The following is a 17,380-nucleotide window of genomic DNA, read 5'->3' as shown; positions in this document are numbered from 1 at the left end:
ATAATACATTCTTCAAAATATTCATATATACACATATAATCATATATGTATTTAATTTTACTTTGCATTATTGACTTGTAAATTCACTCGTTATAAAAGTAGTTACAATATTTTTATTGGCATATATTATTATATTTTATTACTACAATCCTAAACATTTAACAATATAAAAATAAACATAGATTATAAAATCTTCTATTTTCATAATTATGATAATAATAATACTTACTTAAACATTAAATAAAAATTAATTATTAATTATTTTATTCATTCAACTTAATCTAAAATGTCAATATATTATATTAAAAATAAAGATTTTATAAAAATTCTATAGGCAAAATATTATATAGTATATAGTATATATATAGTTAGATAGTATATATACTATATATTCATATATATATATCATATATATATTGTTATATCTAAATATTTTACAAATTTCAATATATTTTCATAAATTACTTAATAACTTATAATATTGTTAATATAATATTGTTTTATAATTATTTTTAATAATATCGTTATTAAATTAATATAAATTTCACATATCATAGAGTGGTTATAAATACACATAATATATATATTGCACGTGTACGCGCGCGCGCACGCGTTGATACACATATTGAATTGCATATATAATATATATATTTTTATAAAATATATATGTTTATATTATATATCTGTTATGAAAATTAAATCTAACTATATTCCTAATAGCTTATATTGGATACATATTTATAATTAATAATAATATATAATGTTTCTAATATATTAATAATATTAATAAATATCTAAGATAACATTTTCTTATAATTATTTGAATATTTGGTTTTTTAATTATAATTAAATGCAACAATAAATTTTATTTTCTAGTTATAATATTATATTAAAATTAAAAATTAAATAAATTTTTTAATATATATTTATTTTATATAAAGTATTTTATTAAAGTAAATTTATTAAATATATTATTAAATTATAAATATGAAATAATAAATTGTTCTAGCATATTACCAATAAAGAAAATTTATGTTAAGCGTAACAATAATTTATTTGAAATATTATGTCAATGGTACATTTATAACCTATAGTAATACTTATATGATAATAAAAACTTAGCTGAATCTATAAAATGTATATAAATACAATGATATTCTTTTATGCTGAAACATGTAATATATATAACATTAAATAAATTAATACATTACTTTTGATTTCAGAATAATTGCTAATTTTTATATAATTAGTATCAATACAATTGTATAAAATGAATATATTCTATATTATAAGAAAAAATGTAAAAAATAATATTCTGTCATAAACAAATAAAGATAACACATATATGTACTTATTTTTATATAAATGTATATAAATGTTAATATTTTAAATTTAATAATGCTTTAAGAATCAAGTATTTTGATACATATACATATATACTTAAAAACAGGTTTGGAGAATACCAGAAACATATTTATATATTTTTTTAAAAGTTTATTTATCCTAAGAGATATACAAAACAAACATTTCTTTTGTAACTGTTATAATTCCCCTATAATAACACAGAAAATTCTGCCATAATTTTCAATATCTGTTTTATTAATTATCTCCATCAAATGGATATTTTTGTATCAGTACAATTCATTTTAACCAGCTATGTTAAAATTATGCACATCTGCAAATCAGTATTAAAATATTACAATTTCATATTTTACAGTATTCGTCCTCTAGCTCCCTCTAGAACAAGTTCTTGCTTATATAATCACATAATTATCCATTATATGACAATGTGCCAGGGGAGATGAAAAGCTTTTATGTCAAAAAGTAGTACTGCTGAGCCAAATCAAGGTGCAAGTCAGTCTGACTGTAAAGAAGCCTCTTGTATATTCATTTTGCATACCAATCTTGGCCACGAAATTTATATTTGCATTACTTAGCCTGTTTTTTTTTTTTTTTTTTTTGGTATGCTTTTTACACAGTTGACTCTAATCTCAATGATTAAGTTCTGTACATACTAGGATCTAGGAATGTTAATATTACAAGAAACCACAATAATTTATTATAATACAGCCTGCTGTACACCAGATGACTCGAGGCAATACAAGACACGCCTTATTCTTACTTTCTTAAATGATGAACGGAATCACACGATTCTGAAAGGATTTTAACGTATTTATTTTATTGGAAAATGAATATGAGAGGGAGAATGACGATGGTAAGGGCAGGGACTACTTCAATTTGTTAAAACTCAAAATTCTATTTTAGTTTGTCTTTAACGACTGTCATTAATTTCGATAAGAACAAAAATTCATTATTTCATATGATTATAAAAAAATTGAAATTATATGACTAAGATAACATAAAAGCAAAGTTTTTCATCAATTATATAAAATAAATTGAATTGTTTTTATGCTCCACTTTCTTGCGAATAGAAGTTATTCACACTTTATATCTTTTATATAGTACTTTACAATACCACTGCTCCATGGCTGGGTTTTTAATTATCGTCCCAATTTTGATTTCATAAAGTTGTGAATTAGATATTTTGTTTCGATTTCAATTACTTATAAGCTATAAGGCTCAATCTCATGGTTTAGAATACACTGTTTATGGAAACTATCACATATTGACGCAGATGTAGAATCGAAGTTGCATAAAATATATACTTATCCTAATACTTACAACTATACGACACATAGTTAAATCAATTACATTCATACAAAGCAGCCCCATGCCCCACCTGCGACATATTTGATTTAAAGAAATCTTCTGTACAAGGATATACAATAAGTCTTCTTACACTGGCAGCGAATGAACTGAACTGATAAAATCGAACTGTTTCGCCATGAACGAATGATACCGCCCAACTATGGAGCCGCCGTATCCTTATAACTAAGTCAATTTTTAACATAGTTTGGACACAATGTCAACAATGATTGAGCCCCTGCGCCTTCCACCTGATAGAAAGTGGGCACCATATCTTTTCATTCTGCTATCCTACGCCATTTTACATGTTACTATCAATATGTTAAAATACAAATATCATTCATACGATCTTCTCTCACATCTGTCATACATACAATTTTAAAATAATTATTATAATCGCGGGTATTTAATTATTATTGTAAATAATCAGGGACTGGTGATTAGTTATTTGTTTTCCTAGTGGTGTAAGTACGCTCACGCTAAGATCAATGGTACGTACAGTAGGTGAGGTATGCTTTCAGGATCAAGGACACGGGGTGATAGATGAAATTTTGTCGTGCATCCGCTATTCATCATCTTCTTTATACTCTTCTTCACTGTCACTTTTTACAGTATTTGCTGGAACTCCTACTACAGGTGCACCATCTTTCATTTTCTTTTTGTACGCAGTCATTTCCTAAATACAATATATTTATAAATAAATGTTTAATAAATATTTTCAAATGAATAATTTGAAAATATTTTTAAATCAAATATATTATATATACTCTTTCATATCGAGCCTTATCCTTTTCCGCCATAGCCTCATATTTAGATTTGGTTTCAGGATCTGCATCTGACCATTTTTTACCAAGTTCCTTAGCAATATCACCTACACCAAATTCAGGATTTAGCATCTTTACTTTTCCACGTTCATCATTACAGAACCAGAAAAATGCAGATCTATAAGGTAAAATATAGTATGACTTTTTAAATTATGTTTATATATACAAAAAATATATTATATATTTAATTTATATAATACAAAAAAAAATCATTATAATTTTATTAAATCATATTTACTTACAGTGATCTTTTAGGAGCATTATGATCTTTGATGTGTTTGCGCTTTTTGCCCCTGCCTTTACTTTCTCCTTTTGGTGGTGTATAATTTTGCATTTCTGCATCATATCTTTTTTTATCTTTTTCTGCCATTTCATGAAAACGTTTCTTTTCTTTATCTGACATAGTCTACAAACATATAATAGATATTTAATTATAAATATAAAAATATCTTTTGATTTCAATATATATATATAATTATAGCAGTATAAATATTGACCTATAAATCTATACATTCAATATTTTGAAAATGTAAATAAATTATATATTATATATGAGTAATAATATATAATATCATAATTAACTTTATATATAAAAAACATTAAAATATGACATATATACTAAATTTTTTAAATATCTTTTTTATTTATATTTATATGATATCATTTGAAAAATATTTAATAAAAATTACCAATCAAAATATTTTTTTTTATTATTATAATTACAATTAATATAATCATTTTAGTAAAATAATAAAAATCTTTAATTTTGAATACCATCTGGTCTGTAGTTTAAAAGAGGGAAGTGTAGAAAGTCTCCCTTTTCAAAGGATAGAATAATCAAATGTTAGAGAACATTTCTTCTTTCATTACAAAATTTGCAATATATATTTATACATGTTTTTATAAATCTTTATCAACAATTAATTAATAATAATTATTACGAAAAATTATTTTTAAATAAAATAAATCAATTCGAATCAATATATTTTAATATTTTTAATCATTTTTAAAAAATTTAATATAAAAATTTTATTATTTGTTTATTATTGAATATTGTTTTTATTATTAATGAAAATTTATATTAAATTTAAATTTTAATATATTATTATTATTGCTACTTTTATTTATAAAAAGAAAAATATCGAGCAAAAAATTTGAAAGACTAAAGGACATTTATGTGAATAACATATTATTAGCTTTTTGACATAATGTTTGTTATATATAAAAGGGGCAAAATCTAAGAAACAACGAGTTGTAAACCGGTCTTAGTTTTAATCTTAGTCGTGACAAGATCACAGGTAGTCAGTACAGTATATGATTAACCGTTAATCCGAATGTTCTTGATCAGATCATGTCAAAACTAGTTTTCTGACTAGAATTTAGGTAAGGTTCACATATATTCAAGCATATATTGAACGCAAGTTTTATAATCATGATATTCTATATAAAATTATATTTTAATACTATGTATCAATCGATTAAATAAGAATTCTATTTATTAAAATAAACGTTCAAGTATTTTTATGCATTTTTATAAAAAAAACTAACATTTAATTTTATTCTTATATATATATAATATTCTTCTCTTTTCTTTTTCTTTCATTAATTAAAATATTTTTCAATAATTATAAGTAATTTCATTTTTCAAGTTTATAAAATCTTGTATTCGAAATGATTCTGTTAAGAGTTTGTCTTATACTATATGAAAAGATACGGCTAAGTTATCTTCAAAGAAATCAACGCATAATAACTCCAGATGAGGTCAGTTAACTGTAAATTACTACTTAAATTAGTTACACTTTTACTCCGGCGAACAACACTAGAAACTATTATTATTTCCTGAAACATGTTTAACAAACTAATTATAATGAAGATTATTTATATTTTAAAAGACTATGCAAAGAAGTCTTATCAGAAATATATATATTCAATTTGATTGAAATTTTTTAAAATCTCATTTTTTTGATTACATCTTTACAATCTTTAATTCTTTTTAACATTATGGTATTTATTTGTAATAAATATATATAATGATAATATATATTAAAAATATTTGAGATTAAAAAAAAAAGAAAAAAATTAATAAACAATTAAAAAAAAACTTAAGAATTACTGTGACTAATTTAATATTTTTAATTAATTAGTATTTAATTAATGTAATTAAGTATTCATACATCAATATAGAAGTTGATAAAAATCAATTAATCAGATAATTATTTAATTAAATTAAACAATAAATTATAAAAAAAATATTGTAATATTCCTTACCTTCCACCTCATTGCACATTTTTTAGAAAATTCCCGAAAGACAATCTTCTCCTCAGGGTGTTTCTTTTTATGTTCCTGTCGACACGTTTGTACGAAGAACGCATATGCGGTCATCCGTCCCCTTGGCTTTGAATCTTTTCCTCTCGGCATATTGTCTCGCTGTTGTAAACTCTGAGCGTTATTTTGCTGAAGATTATTTTGCTGCGATAACTGTTGTATCTGGTGCTGTAATGGAACAATCGAAGGATATAATTATTAAAAATTTGACATGTAACAATCAATGTCCCTCGTTTAAAAGATATTTTCCAAAAATAAGAAAAAAGAGGAACATTTACTTATGTTTTACATTGTAAATGTAAAACGAAAAGATTAAAAAATTTTTTTTCTCTGTTTTTTTCCTTCTTTCTCTTGCAGAGATATTAATTCATTATTGTAAAAGTAATGATATATTAATTCAAAATGTGTTATGTTTTATAGTCCGTAATTTACTTTGTTTTTATTCTTTATATTTTAATTATTTTTAACTTCACATATATGTACATATATGTATATATATAATTGTTAAATGCCTAAATAGAGACTAAAAGTCATTTGTAAAATCGTATTTTCGAGGAAAAACATTTTTTAAAATATCGAATAATTAGTTCGTACAAAGGCGCATCTACATATATAATTTATGTTAGTTTAACCCATTACTACTGTAACGTGCACTATATTGTCAATGATTACTCTATTTCTAATATTTGAATTCTGAAAGATGAAATTATTTATTTCTAATCAGATTTCTTCCCTGTATATAAACCATATTGCTTCGTACAGATTAAAATAATACTAGGCGCATAATATATTGCGTGCAGCTACGTTATAATTCTAGAAGCTAGTAGTTAAGATTCTATTCTAAAAAAATAAAAATCCTTTCATATAAGTTTATAATTTATGAAATTATTCGAGATAAATCTTAAATACAAATTTATTATAAATATTATATTACGTCTAATATACATCTGTTGCTTTTTTTTATCAAAATATAATTAAAATAACATTTACTACAATTTATATACAGATAGCAAATATTTATCAAAACAATATTTTGTTCGAAGTTAATATTTTAAATTATTCATATCATATAATTATATGATAAAAATATATTTATTATAAATATGTTTTCAAATCAATAAATAATTAAACAATTATTATTAAATAAAATAGAAGTATATTATTATTAACAACACTATTTTATTAATTTTCAAAATTATTTTAAACTGCAATTCTAAATAAAAAAAAACATTTAACATTAAATATGAGAAACATTGTAACATTCTCATTTTATATACTTAAATAGAATTCCTTAAAATATATTTGATATAACATATCTATTGAAAAAAAAAATGAAATCTTTCTTTTTTTTAAGATATAAAAACTACATAATTTGTACTTACAAATAACTTATAATACTAACGGTAACTTAAATAATATAAAAAATGTGTATAAATATATTATTAATAATTATGAAAAAGAATTATTGTGATAAGTTATATTGAATCTCATTCAAATTCATTCAAAATGAAAATAGATAATTAAAAAAAAAAAGTATAATTTAACTTTATCACGTGATATGAAGATGTACTAATAATTGTATATTAAATAATATTATCAATAATTGTAATATTAAAAAAAGATAATATATAATAATAAAGAAAAGGTATCATGAAAAAATTTTCGAAACGAAGATAGTTAAAATTTTGTGAACATTGTTAATATTTGTAATGAACACTGATGTACAAACTTCATTAAATGAGATCGTGTTTTCGGCATCAACTAAAATTACTTTTAGATTGCATGTTACTATGTGTATATATCTAACAAACATTTACCCGTATGGTCAAATAGAAATTGATATCTATTCCATCTGTTTAATATTAGAGTTTAGTTCTATCATCTATCGAATCTAACTGATATAAATTATAGAAAAAATACTTCAGATGATTTTAATAAAAAAATAAATAAATAAAATATATCGAATAAAATTTTAAACATTAAAATTTTAATAATAAAGTTTCCTTTCCATATCCTAGAATTTTTTATTTCTATCTTTAAAATAGCGCATTTTTATTTTTTTTCTATTATATTATTATTATTCATTATTTTATAAAAAGTCTTTTTTTTATTTTAATTTTAATTTCAATAAATAGTAAAAATTTATCTTTATGCATTTATTTATTACATTTCTTTAAATTTTAATGGTTAAAAAAATTTATGTATAAAATTTTCAATTTTATTTTTTCTATATTCATAAATAAAGAATATCACATAAAATATCAAATAAAAAAGAAAATACGTAAAATTAATTTTTTTATTTATAAAATATTATTTACTTAATGATGAGAATTTATCTTTAATTTAAATCACTGATACATTTTTCCAATTTGAAATTATTAACTAACTAAGTATTAGTATTTTAAATAATTTTTTACTGTGAAAATTATATTTGCATTAGTCAATTAATAAATTATTAATTAGAATCTATACAATGTCTTTGAAAGAAATCGACCAAATAACAATTAACGAATATATTAAAGAAGAAGAGAATATATATAATTTTCATAAGAATTTTTACAAAAAAAAAAAAAAATTAATTTTAGAAATGTTAATAAAATTTTAAAATCCAATTTTAATTTTTTTCGGAATTAAAATTAAAATTAATTATTCTAAAAATATCTATGAAACTAAAATATAATATTTATTGGAATGATTTCATATAAAATAAAATATTCTATATATTTAACATAATTCAGCAGCTAATATGGTAAATTATTTCATTTTAATGATAATATAATGATATAAAAATTCAGTTAAAGAATAAATTTTTATCTAAAATAAATAAGAAATATAAAAATTAATTACAATTTATCAAATAATATAAATATATAATTTCTCTTATTGATAATAATTTATTTTGATCTACTTTGTTCAAAAATTTATATTACTTTATTTAAAATATATTATCAACAGCTAATTTTAATAAAGCATTTTAAAAATAGAAATTTAATTAAGCATTTTAAAAATTAGAAATATCTTTTTATAATTTTAATATATATAATTTTTTTATAATATATTTAATATAAATGCTAGTATCATTTCTAATTATGTTGATATATCTTCTATTTAATCACATTCCATTTTACATTTTATACAAAAATTTTTGATTTTTAAATCAAATTGAAATTCGAACTAAAATTCATTATAATTCTTAATTCATATTAGAACGTATAATTAATATTTTTTTTTTTAAATATTTCATATATAATATAAAATTGAACTATCGGTTATTTTCCAATATCAAAATACGTATACATTCAGTGTAACCTACAAAATGTTAAGTCTTGAATTTTCTACAGAATTCAACAAAATGAATTATGAAAAATTCTTAGATATTATAAATTTAAAAGAAATTTCAAAATTTCTAAAACTTCAACAATACCTATAAAATACATTACTTAAAAATATTTTAAGTGTAACATTTTTCAAATTCTTATCAAAACAAATGTTTTATAATTTTAATTAATTAATATCTTGATAGAATTAATATTGTAAGAAATAATATTTCTCAAGAATATTATCCATTTTTTGAACATATGCATATAAATCAATAAATTCAAATTTTGATTCGAAACGAAAAATAAAAGATTTTCTTTAATAACAATATTTAACATTTTGTTCCGAAGAAAAAATTTATTTCCTCCGTTTACTTCTATATCGCAATAATCTTAAATTTTCGGACAACTTTCTGACTTTCTCTTCGCTTGATAGATACAGACACTTTAATCTTAACTTTCATTCGAGCTCCGCTTTTAATTTTGCTCCAAATACGTTTTCATGCTTCACGATATTGATTACTTTTTATTGGAATATTGAAAAACCTGAAAATTTTTTAAGAAAAACATTCTTAACAATATTTTTTCAATATTAAGATTAACAAAATAATTCGTAAGATAATAAATTTCAATATGGTTTTTTTTCTTGTAAGTTTTATGAATAAAACGTTCAAATAGAACATTAACAATATATTAATATATTGTAAGTTTAATTTAAGTACAACAATAAAAATCTGATTCTAATGCATCGCATACATATTTGGTACAAAAATATCAATTACTTATTGATATTTTCACAAATTTCAATTTACTATAAAATTATGTTTTCTTCTCGATTATGTGATAACATATATATCGACACTCGTCTATTTCTACTCTTGTACAAATAGTTCTATAGCTAAAAGATATACAAAAAGAAAGATTGCAATTCGAAACAATCTAATGTTTTTTTTTGCTTTAATTTTTAAATAATTTATAAACTACCTATAATTCAAAAATCATTAATTTTGTGATTAAAAGATACACAATATAAATATTAAATTGTACTATTAAACACGCGCATTTCATCTTTAATTAGACTAGAACATAAATATGAAGTGAAAATTAATGAAATTGGTAGATTGAACTAATCATAGAATAATATCGAATAAAAATAACTAAAAATCGAAAAATTAAAAAAAAATATATTGTGCGCTTACGATAACATATAAAATAAACAATAATATAATATCATGTTTTTTATTTTAAATAATTATATATTAAAATATTAAAATTTGAGAAAATAAAACAAGATGCAGTAAAACTATTTCAAAATTCTAAAATATATAAATCCTATTTCAAATTTGTTAAGATTGAAATAAATCTTAAATTGTCAAAGAAAGATTGTGATATCGAATATCCCTCATTCTTTTTTTTATTTAAATCTTAAAATATTTATATAAAAAATTATAACAATATATTTAAATAATTGTAATAAAGTCCAATAAAACAAAAATTAAAAAAAAATAATATATACCAAATAAATTCTAATTTCAAAATTATTAAAAAGTAGAATTATTTTTTCTTTTTCTTATATTTTCAAATGAAAAGAAATATCAAAAAAATTAAAAAAAAAAAATATTTTCGTTTATGAATAATTTAAATTGTTTAATTTTTAATAAAAGAAGTAAATATTCATTTAAAATTCATTTAAATATTCATTTATATCTTTTTTCCATTATAAATAAATAAAACATAAATTGAAATATGAACTTTAAATATGAATTCAAAAAATCAATTCGAATAGAAATATATCATTTAAAATATATATATATATATATATATATATATATATATATAATTCGAAAATACAATTATTCGAAATTATTTGTTTATTAATAACAAATATACGTTTTAAATATAAGTTTTAAATAAAATTCGCAATATGTGAAAAATAAGATTCTTCTTTTGGTGTTTAATAACCAAATTAAAAAATGGCTTTGTATTAAAAAGATGAAGTTATCAATTAAAATTTTTTTTCTTTCTAGCTATCACATAAATATTAATATAAAATATCAAATATAGAATTTTCATTCTTCTTTTGAAAAGAAAAACAAGAATTTTTCGTTTTTTATTGACATGTATGATTAATGAAAAAGCATTGTTTTATAAAAAAATAATCGATTATGTTTAAAAAAAAAAAAATTAAACAAAATGAAGAAAATTTCGAATTTCTTCTACAAATTTCTATTGTAGAATATAAAATGATTTGAAAATAATAATTACTTTTAATTTTATCAAATGAACAATAATTAATTAGAATTTTTATTTCCAATCATGGAAGCTTAAAATATTTCAATCAAAGGAATCGAAAAAAGAAGGAAACCGGCATGGCAAGAGCCGCTGTACGAACGTACGTACGAAGAAGGCCGCACGAAACCCGGAATCAATAGCGGACAACGGTCGGTGGGGCAAGAGACGCGAGTCAGGATGAAACGCAGACGATAGTACGAAAGTAAGCACGATAGAAACGGTTATTAAGACTTTTTGAACACGAATCAAATATTAATGATTAACTTATCATTAGTTATCATTCTCTTTTAAGTATAAATCTTAAGTATAAAACTAACATCTTTGTGTCAAAGTAATAATATATTAGAATTTAATAAAGCTACAAAAATTGAAATTTATAAAAATAAGTATTTGATAAAATATTATCAAGTGCATTGTTTTTACTTTTCTGATTATTAATAATTTAAAAATAAATTAAATAGTTTTATTATTCCTTGCATTATTCTTACAATTTCTTTTTCTTAATAACAATAATAAAGTAAATAATTAGATAAGATGGTTAAAATCATAATTATTCAAAACATCATTTGAGTCAAAGTATGACTACAATGATGACCACATAAACTACTATAGCTGAACAAAGAATAACAAGAGTTCAAAATTCTTAGAATTATATTAAAGCATGTCTTTATGAAGATATTACTTATAGTTAAGGAGAAATTGAAGTTCAGTCACGTGTTATCACAATTACTGTAATTATACTCACTGCTTCACTTCTTTCTTTTCAATTAAAAAAAAAAAATGAAATACTGATGCTTGCCCAGCTAGTCGAAATCGATTAATCATTTTCCTTAAATGAATAAAAAGATAGTAAAATCAAGATTTACTATAATTAATTAACCTATATATATCATGTTTAAGATAAAATTCCAAAAAAATTTTATATATACGATATATATTAAATTACTAATATTTTAATAATTAATAAATTTTTCATTTTATCTACGAAAGAAAAAAAAATAATCGAAGAACGAAATACAACAAAGATGCAACGTTATAAAAGAAACCACAACATATTTTAATAAGTTAGAATCATAGATATTAAACCTATTGGTTAAAAAGCAATGCAAGAGATTTGATAGGAATCAGGCGTTTTTTCTTTCAGGTGCATAAAAGAATCCCGCGCAAATAGAAGTAAGCGAAAAATATACATAAATATATGTAATACATAGGGTGATAAATTAAGAATATAAAATATAAAATTGAAAAGCAGGCAATAATGAGAAAAAAAGGAAGCATAAAGGGGGTCGATCGTGGTCGCAACATACCGGGGACATAACGGGGGGCGTGGACGTTTGTGTGGTAATGGGCGAGAGGTGCTGCTGCTGTTGTTGGCCCTGCAATTGCTGATGCAGGTTGTTCTGTCCGGCGTCCATAACTCCACCTGGGTACCACCACTGTACGCCAGGCGGTGGTGCGGAAGGTGTACCAGGTACACCTCCGCCTGTTCCGGGCCCCGTTCCTAATCTATAATCATAGCCTCCCCTCATGCAGGAGCCAACCGGCGTAGACGTCGAGACGGGATTCGACTGTGTGCCCGTGGTGGCTGGGTTCTGAAAGCTGGAGGCCATCTTGTAGGAGAAAAGCTGCTGGGTAGCCGCAGCGGTACTCCTAACGATATCCTGATGATGCTGTTGCTGTGCTTGCTGCTGTTGCGTTAACTGCTGCTGTTGTTGATTCATCAGATGTTGATGTAAATTTTGTTGTTGTTGCTGTTGCTGCTGTTGTTGCTGTTGTTGTTCGGCTGATACAGTGTTTAAACCCGAAGGCCACCAGGCGGTACCACCGGAGGCATCCTCGCGGCTTCCTGGGCTCGCTGTGCCCCAGCCACCGGCAACGCGGTGGTGTTCCGACATATCGTACACGCGGATGGTCTGTCTGTCACTTCGGCCTCGTTTACCAAGCGGTACCACCAACAAGGAAAAGAAGGATGCACGAAGAAATTACACGACACGCACTCACGCACCACACATACGCTCCTCTGTCTCCCTCATACAGAACATGCACACATACGCACGCGAACGCTGCGCGCGCGCGCACGCACTCGCTCGCTTGCTCTTACGAGAAGGTGTCCACAGACATACACATACGTACACGCACCCTCACATTCGTATGGAGTCCTGTTTGTGACCGTCGTGTATCGCGACACGCACCGCACGCGCTACCGTGCTCTCACTGTCACACCACGTTTCTCTTGTCCAGCCGGCACACTACACGATCACTACTAGTACTCCTGGTAGCACAGGCGGCTTCATACACGCTTTTTCCACGATGTATAGAGGAGGTCCTCGTGAATACGTACGTTATACTTGGGATGCGGTCTACTCGACGCTACGCTCAACCGTTCGTTAGCTCCGTGAGTAGGTATGGCGGGTAGAGGAGGAGAGCGGGCGGGTGGGTAGGGGAGGGCGCTCTCTCTCCCCTTCTAGCTCTTTCTTTTTCCCTCTGTCTCCCCACCATCGACAGATACAGTGCGTCTATCCGTCTCTTTTTCTCCCTCTTTCTCTGTCTCTGCTCTCCGTTCTCTTTCTCTTTTCTTCCCTCCCCTAAATACTCATAGAGCCTTTCATTCGAGAGATACAATGTTTCTTTTCGCAGACACTGATAAGTGTTAAGTATAAATATGTATCTTCATTCATTTATGCCTACACTATCATTTCCGTTACGTAAAAAATACGTATATTGCCCTTTTCTTCCTTGAAAACGTGATGTCTCTTCTACTTGCTCATACACACGATGCTAATTACGCTCTATGCGACACCACGCTCGCGTAGAGACGCAATGCTTCTTTTACGTGTATATACACCGACGCTGGCAATTGCACAGTGGTAGTAGAACGCGTAATAGCTTTTTCACATGGAGAAGCTTACGCGCGGATTGCTTCTCTCGCCACCGACTCTACACGCGATGCCGCACACACAGAGGGCGAACCTGGCGAGGACGGGCTGGATGGACGCTTGTATATTCTCTCTTTCTCTTTCTCCAATCTGGTCCCCTTCCACTCCGATCCGAAGTCTCACTCACTACTTGTCTGTTTGTCTCTTTCTCCACGTTTCTCTATCTTTTTTCCACGCGCACGAGCTTAGCCTTCCTTCCAGCGGACGCCGGCGAACTCATGCAGCGTTGCCAAGCCACGCTTTCACCCGCCCGCTCACAAAGGAAAACCCGAGTACACCAACCAATCGAACTACATTTCAACTATGGTGGGGATGGCGGGAGTCTACCACTACTGACATCAAGGCAACGTCGCTTTCTCTCTTCCGTTCGTAGAGAATTCGAGAGCCATGGCTCGTAGTCCCCGGTAAGGTAGAGGGGCAAACGACTGCAAACCCTTCTCTACCCTTGAAACTCGAGGTCAACTTTTAGGCAGAGAAAGAGAGCGAAAGGGAGAGGAAGACACACCAACTCTGACTTGTCGCCGTGCGCTCTTTCTTCTCGCGCCTTTTTTTACCCTTCTTAGTTTCGTTACACTGCTACGGTCACTGGAATTTGCTCCACATTGGTACTTCCTGCTTTTCGCGCACCCTTTTTCCTGCGTGTCAAGCCGGCTTTACCGACCGAAGAATTCTTCCTTCATGTCACTTCTCAGTCGATATAGAAGGACTTTTAAAATTTCAATAAAAACAAGATACAAAGAAATCTTTTATAATTCCCTTCAACTGAACAAAATTATTTTAGGTTTGTATACATTTCATTTAAAAACATGAAATGCTCATACTAAATGTATGTATAAGTATAATAACGAATTATTATGAAAGCATCCTTATTAATAAATTATTAATAAATACACTTCAACTTAAACATTTCTTCTCTTAGTTTTATTTTTTCCTGAAACTTATTGAAAAAAAATCTAAATCTTATTAATTTATGATATTATTAATAATTAGAATTTAAATATATTTTTTCAATTAATTTCTTAAGATAAAATATAATAAATAATTCTAAGAATAATATTTCATATTAATAAATCAAATATTAATAAATTAATTTCTATAAAACAATAATAAATATAATAGTAAATAAATTTTTCAACGCTTTAAATTTCCTCATTATTTTAAATGTTATTTTGAAAAATATGGTTACAATATTTTACAATGTAAAGTACATATATTAAGCTTATTCAAACAGCACATAAAATGTAATGTTATATATGAAATAATTTCTAATATATTCTATAAACTTATACTTCATATTCAACATATTCCCCATAATTTCTAACTTATCAGAAAAAAATCAAATCTATTAATATGGAAACAAATCGTGGGAACAAACTGTGCAACAAATATTATTAAATGAATTCCATGAAAAATTTTTAACATATAATAAATAACATAAAATTGCGCAAGCTTTTGGAATTTCAATTTTTTTAAAATCGTGAACAAGACAAAATGAAAATGTATATCATAGGATTTCTACGTCGGGCTTCCTTTCTTCCCACTCAACCCCCAATCAAGAGGCGGGTGAGTTGGAGGTAACCCGGCAAATCGAGAGAGAGAGAGGAGAAGAGAACCGGGTCCGGGTCAATAAGACGCATGAGCGAGTGAAACAGAGATGGAACGAGAGAGAGAAATCGAAGGAGTGAGCGAGCAAACAAGTATATTGGAGAAACAGAGAGGAACAGGGACCGCGCATTCCCAGGGCTAGGCAACGTAACGAACGAATGCAAGAAGGGGCATGGTGAACAAGGGAAATGGTGGAATGGTAAGAAAAAGAGAGGCACTGATGATGAAAGGAAGGAGAAAGAGAGAGGGAAAAAGAAACATATGATGAAAGAGAAAAGGCACAGCAAGCAACGAGAGTCCTGGCTTCAAATTCTCAACTCGTGTTGGTACCGCGATGTTTGTTCGACCGAAGCAAGTCGATTCCATCCGAAACAAACCGATCTCTCTCGATTCCGAAAGACTGTCAGAATGAAAAAATAATCGAATGCAATTTTATTTTATAACAAAACATCGCAATTTGAAAATAGTAATTTATATAAAATAAAAAAAAACATTTTAAAATAAAACTATATTTTTTTATACAATAAATATAAAAAATAAATAATTAATAAGTAATAATTAAAAGTATTGGTTGAGAAAAATTTAAAACAAAAATTTTTGAAATTTTAAAAAAAATATAAAAGATATAAAATATTTATATTAATATATTTATAAAACTTTATATCAATTTGAATATATATAAAATTTAAAAATAATAAAAATAATAAAAATTCGCATTTCATGCATATAAATAAATATATATAATTCGCTGAGCTCGCATTAGTATTATCAGTTTAAATTATCTTAATATTTAATGTAAATATTTGTAAATCCATTGATAGTATGAATTAAAAAAAAAAAATAGAATAGGAAATAAATATTCTAGTGGAAAATAGATAGCATTTTAAAATTCATTACTTTTATAAAATACGAGATCTTTTTTTTAAGATTTCGAGATTAAAAATATATTTAAGTAACATTTAATTCAAGATTCAATATATCATTTTTAAAGTATATATATACACACATAATATACAATACTATTTGTACGTGTTTTAAATATAATTATAAATCTAAATACTCTAAATTTAATAAAAAACATTTTAAGATTTTTTCATTGTATTTTAAAATTATAGAAAATAATAAATTATAATTTTTTATAAAAATATAATGAATATCTTGTATACTTCTATTATATAAATGTAAATATATCCATATAAATTATATAAATATTGGAATATGCAATATTTATATAAATATCTTAAATATCTTTTGTCAATGATATATTGAGTTATTTAAATTCATTAATAATTTTCATCTTAAATGAATTACGTTTAATTGATATATACATATTCAATTAAATATCCATTTCATAAAAAAAAATGACAAAATTGAT

General features: G+C 25.4%; 1 protein-coding gene across 1 annotated transcript; it reads right to left on the bottom strand.

The window, feature by feature from the left end:
- Positions 1–1,473: 1,473 nt before the first annotated feature.
- LOC100871828 (high mobility group protein DSP1) lies at positions 1,474–14,618 on the bottom strand. Its single transcript, XM_003696528.4, has 5 exons — positions 12,772–14,618; positions 5,799–6,023; positions 3,773–3,936; positions 3,474–3,648; positions 1,474–3,382 (listed from the first exon to the last, which is right to left on the bottom strand). The coding sequence occupies exons 1-5, from the start codon at positions 13,357–13,359 to the stop codon at positions 3,272–3,274; spliced, it is 1,263 nt and encodes a 420-aa protein (XP_003696576.1). The 5' UTR covers positions 13,360–14,618; the 3' UTR covers positions 1,474–3,271.
- Between the last annotated feature and the right edge of the window lie 2,762 nt (positions 14,619–17,380).

Source organism: Apis florea, unplaced genomic scaffold (genome assembly GCF_048593485.1).
Source record: "Apis florea isolate Af1SG1 unplaced genomic scaffold, ASM4859348v1 contig_2350_pilon, whole genome shotgun sequence".
NCBI classification, from domain to species: Eukaryota; Metazoa; Arthropoda; class Insecta; order Hymenoptera; family Apidae; genus Apis; species Apis florea.
Note: the sequence above shows the minus strand (reverse complement) of the source record. Positions and strands in the feature narration are given on the sequence as shown.

Coding starts and splice junctions, on each gene's coding strand:
- LOC100871828 (XM_003696528.4), bottom strand. CDS start 13,359: ATGTCGGAACACCACCGCGTTGCCGGTGGCTGGGGCACAGCGAGCCCA. Junction 6,024..12,771: donor CGCCCCCCGTTATGTCCCCG/GTATGTTGCGAC, acceptor GTTCCATTACAG/CACCAGATACAACAGTTATC. Junction 3,383..3,473: donor ATAAGGCTCGATATGAAAGA/GTATATATAATA, acceptor TATTGTATTTAG/GAAATGACTGCGTACAAAAA.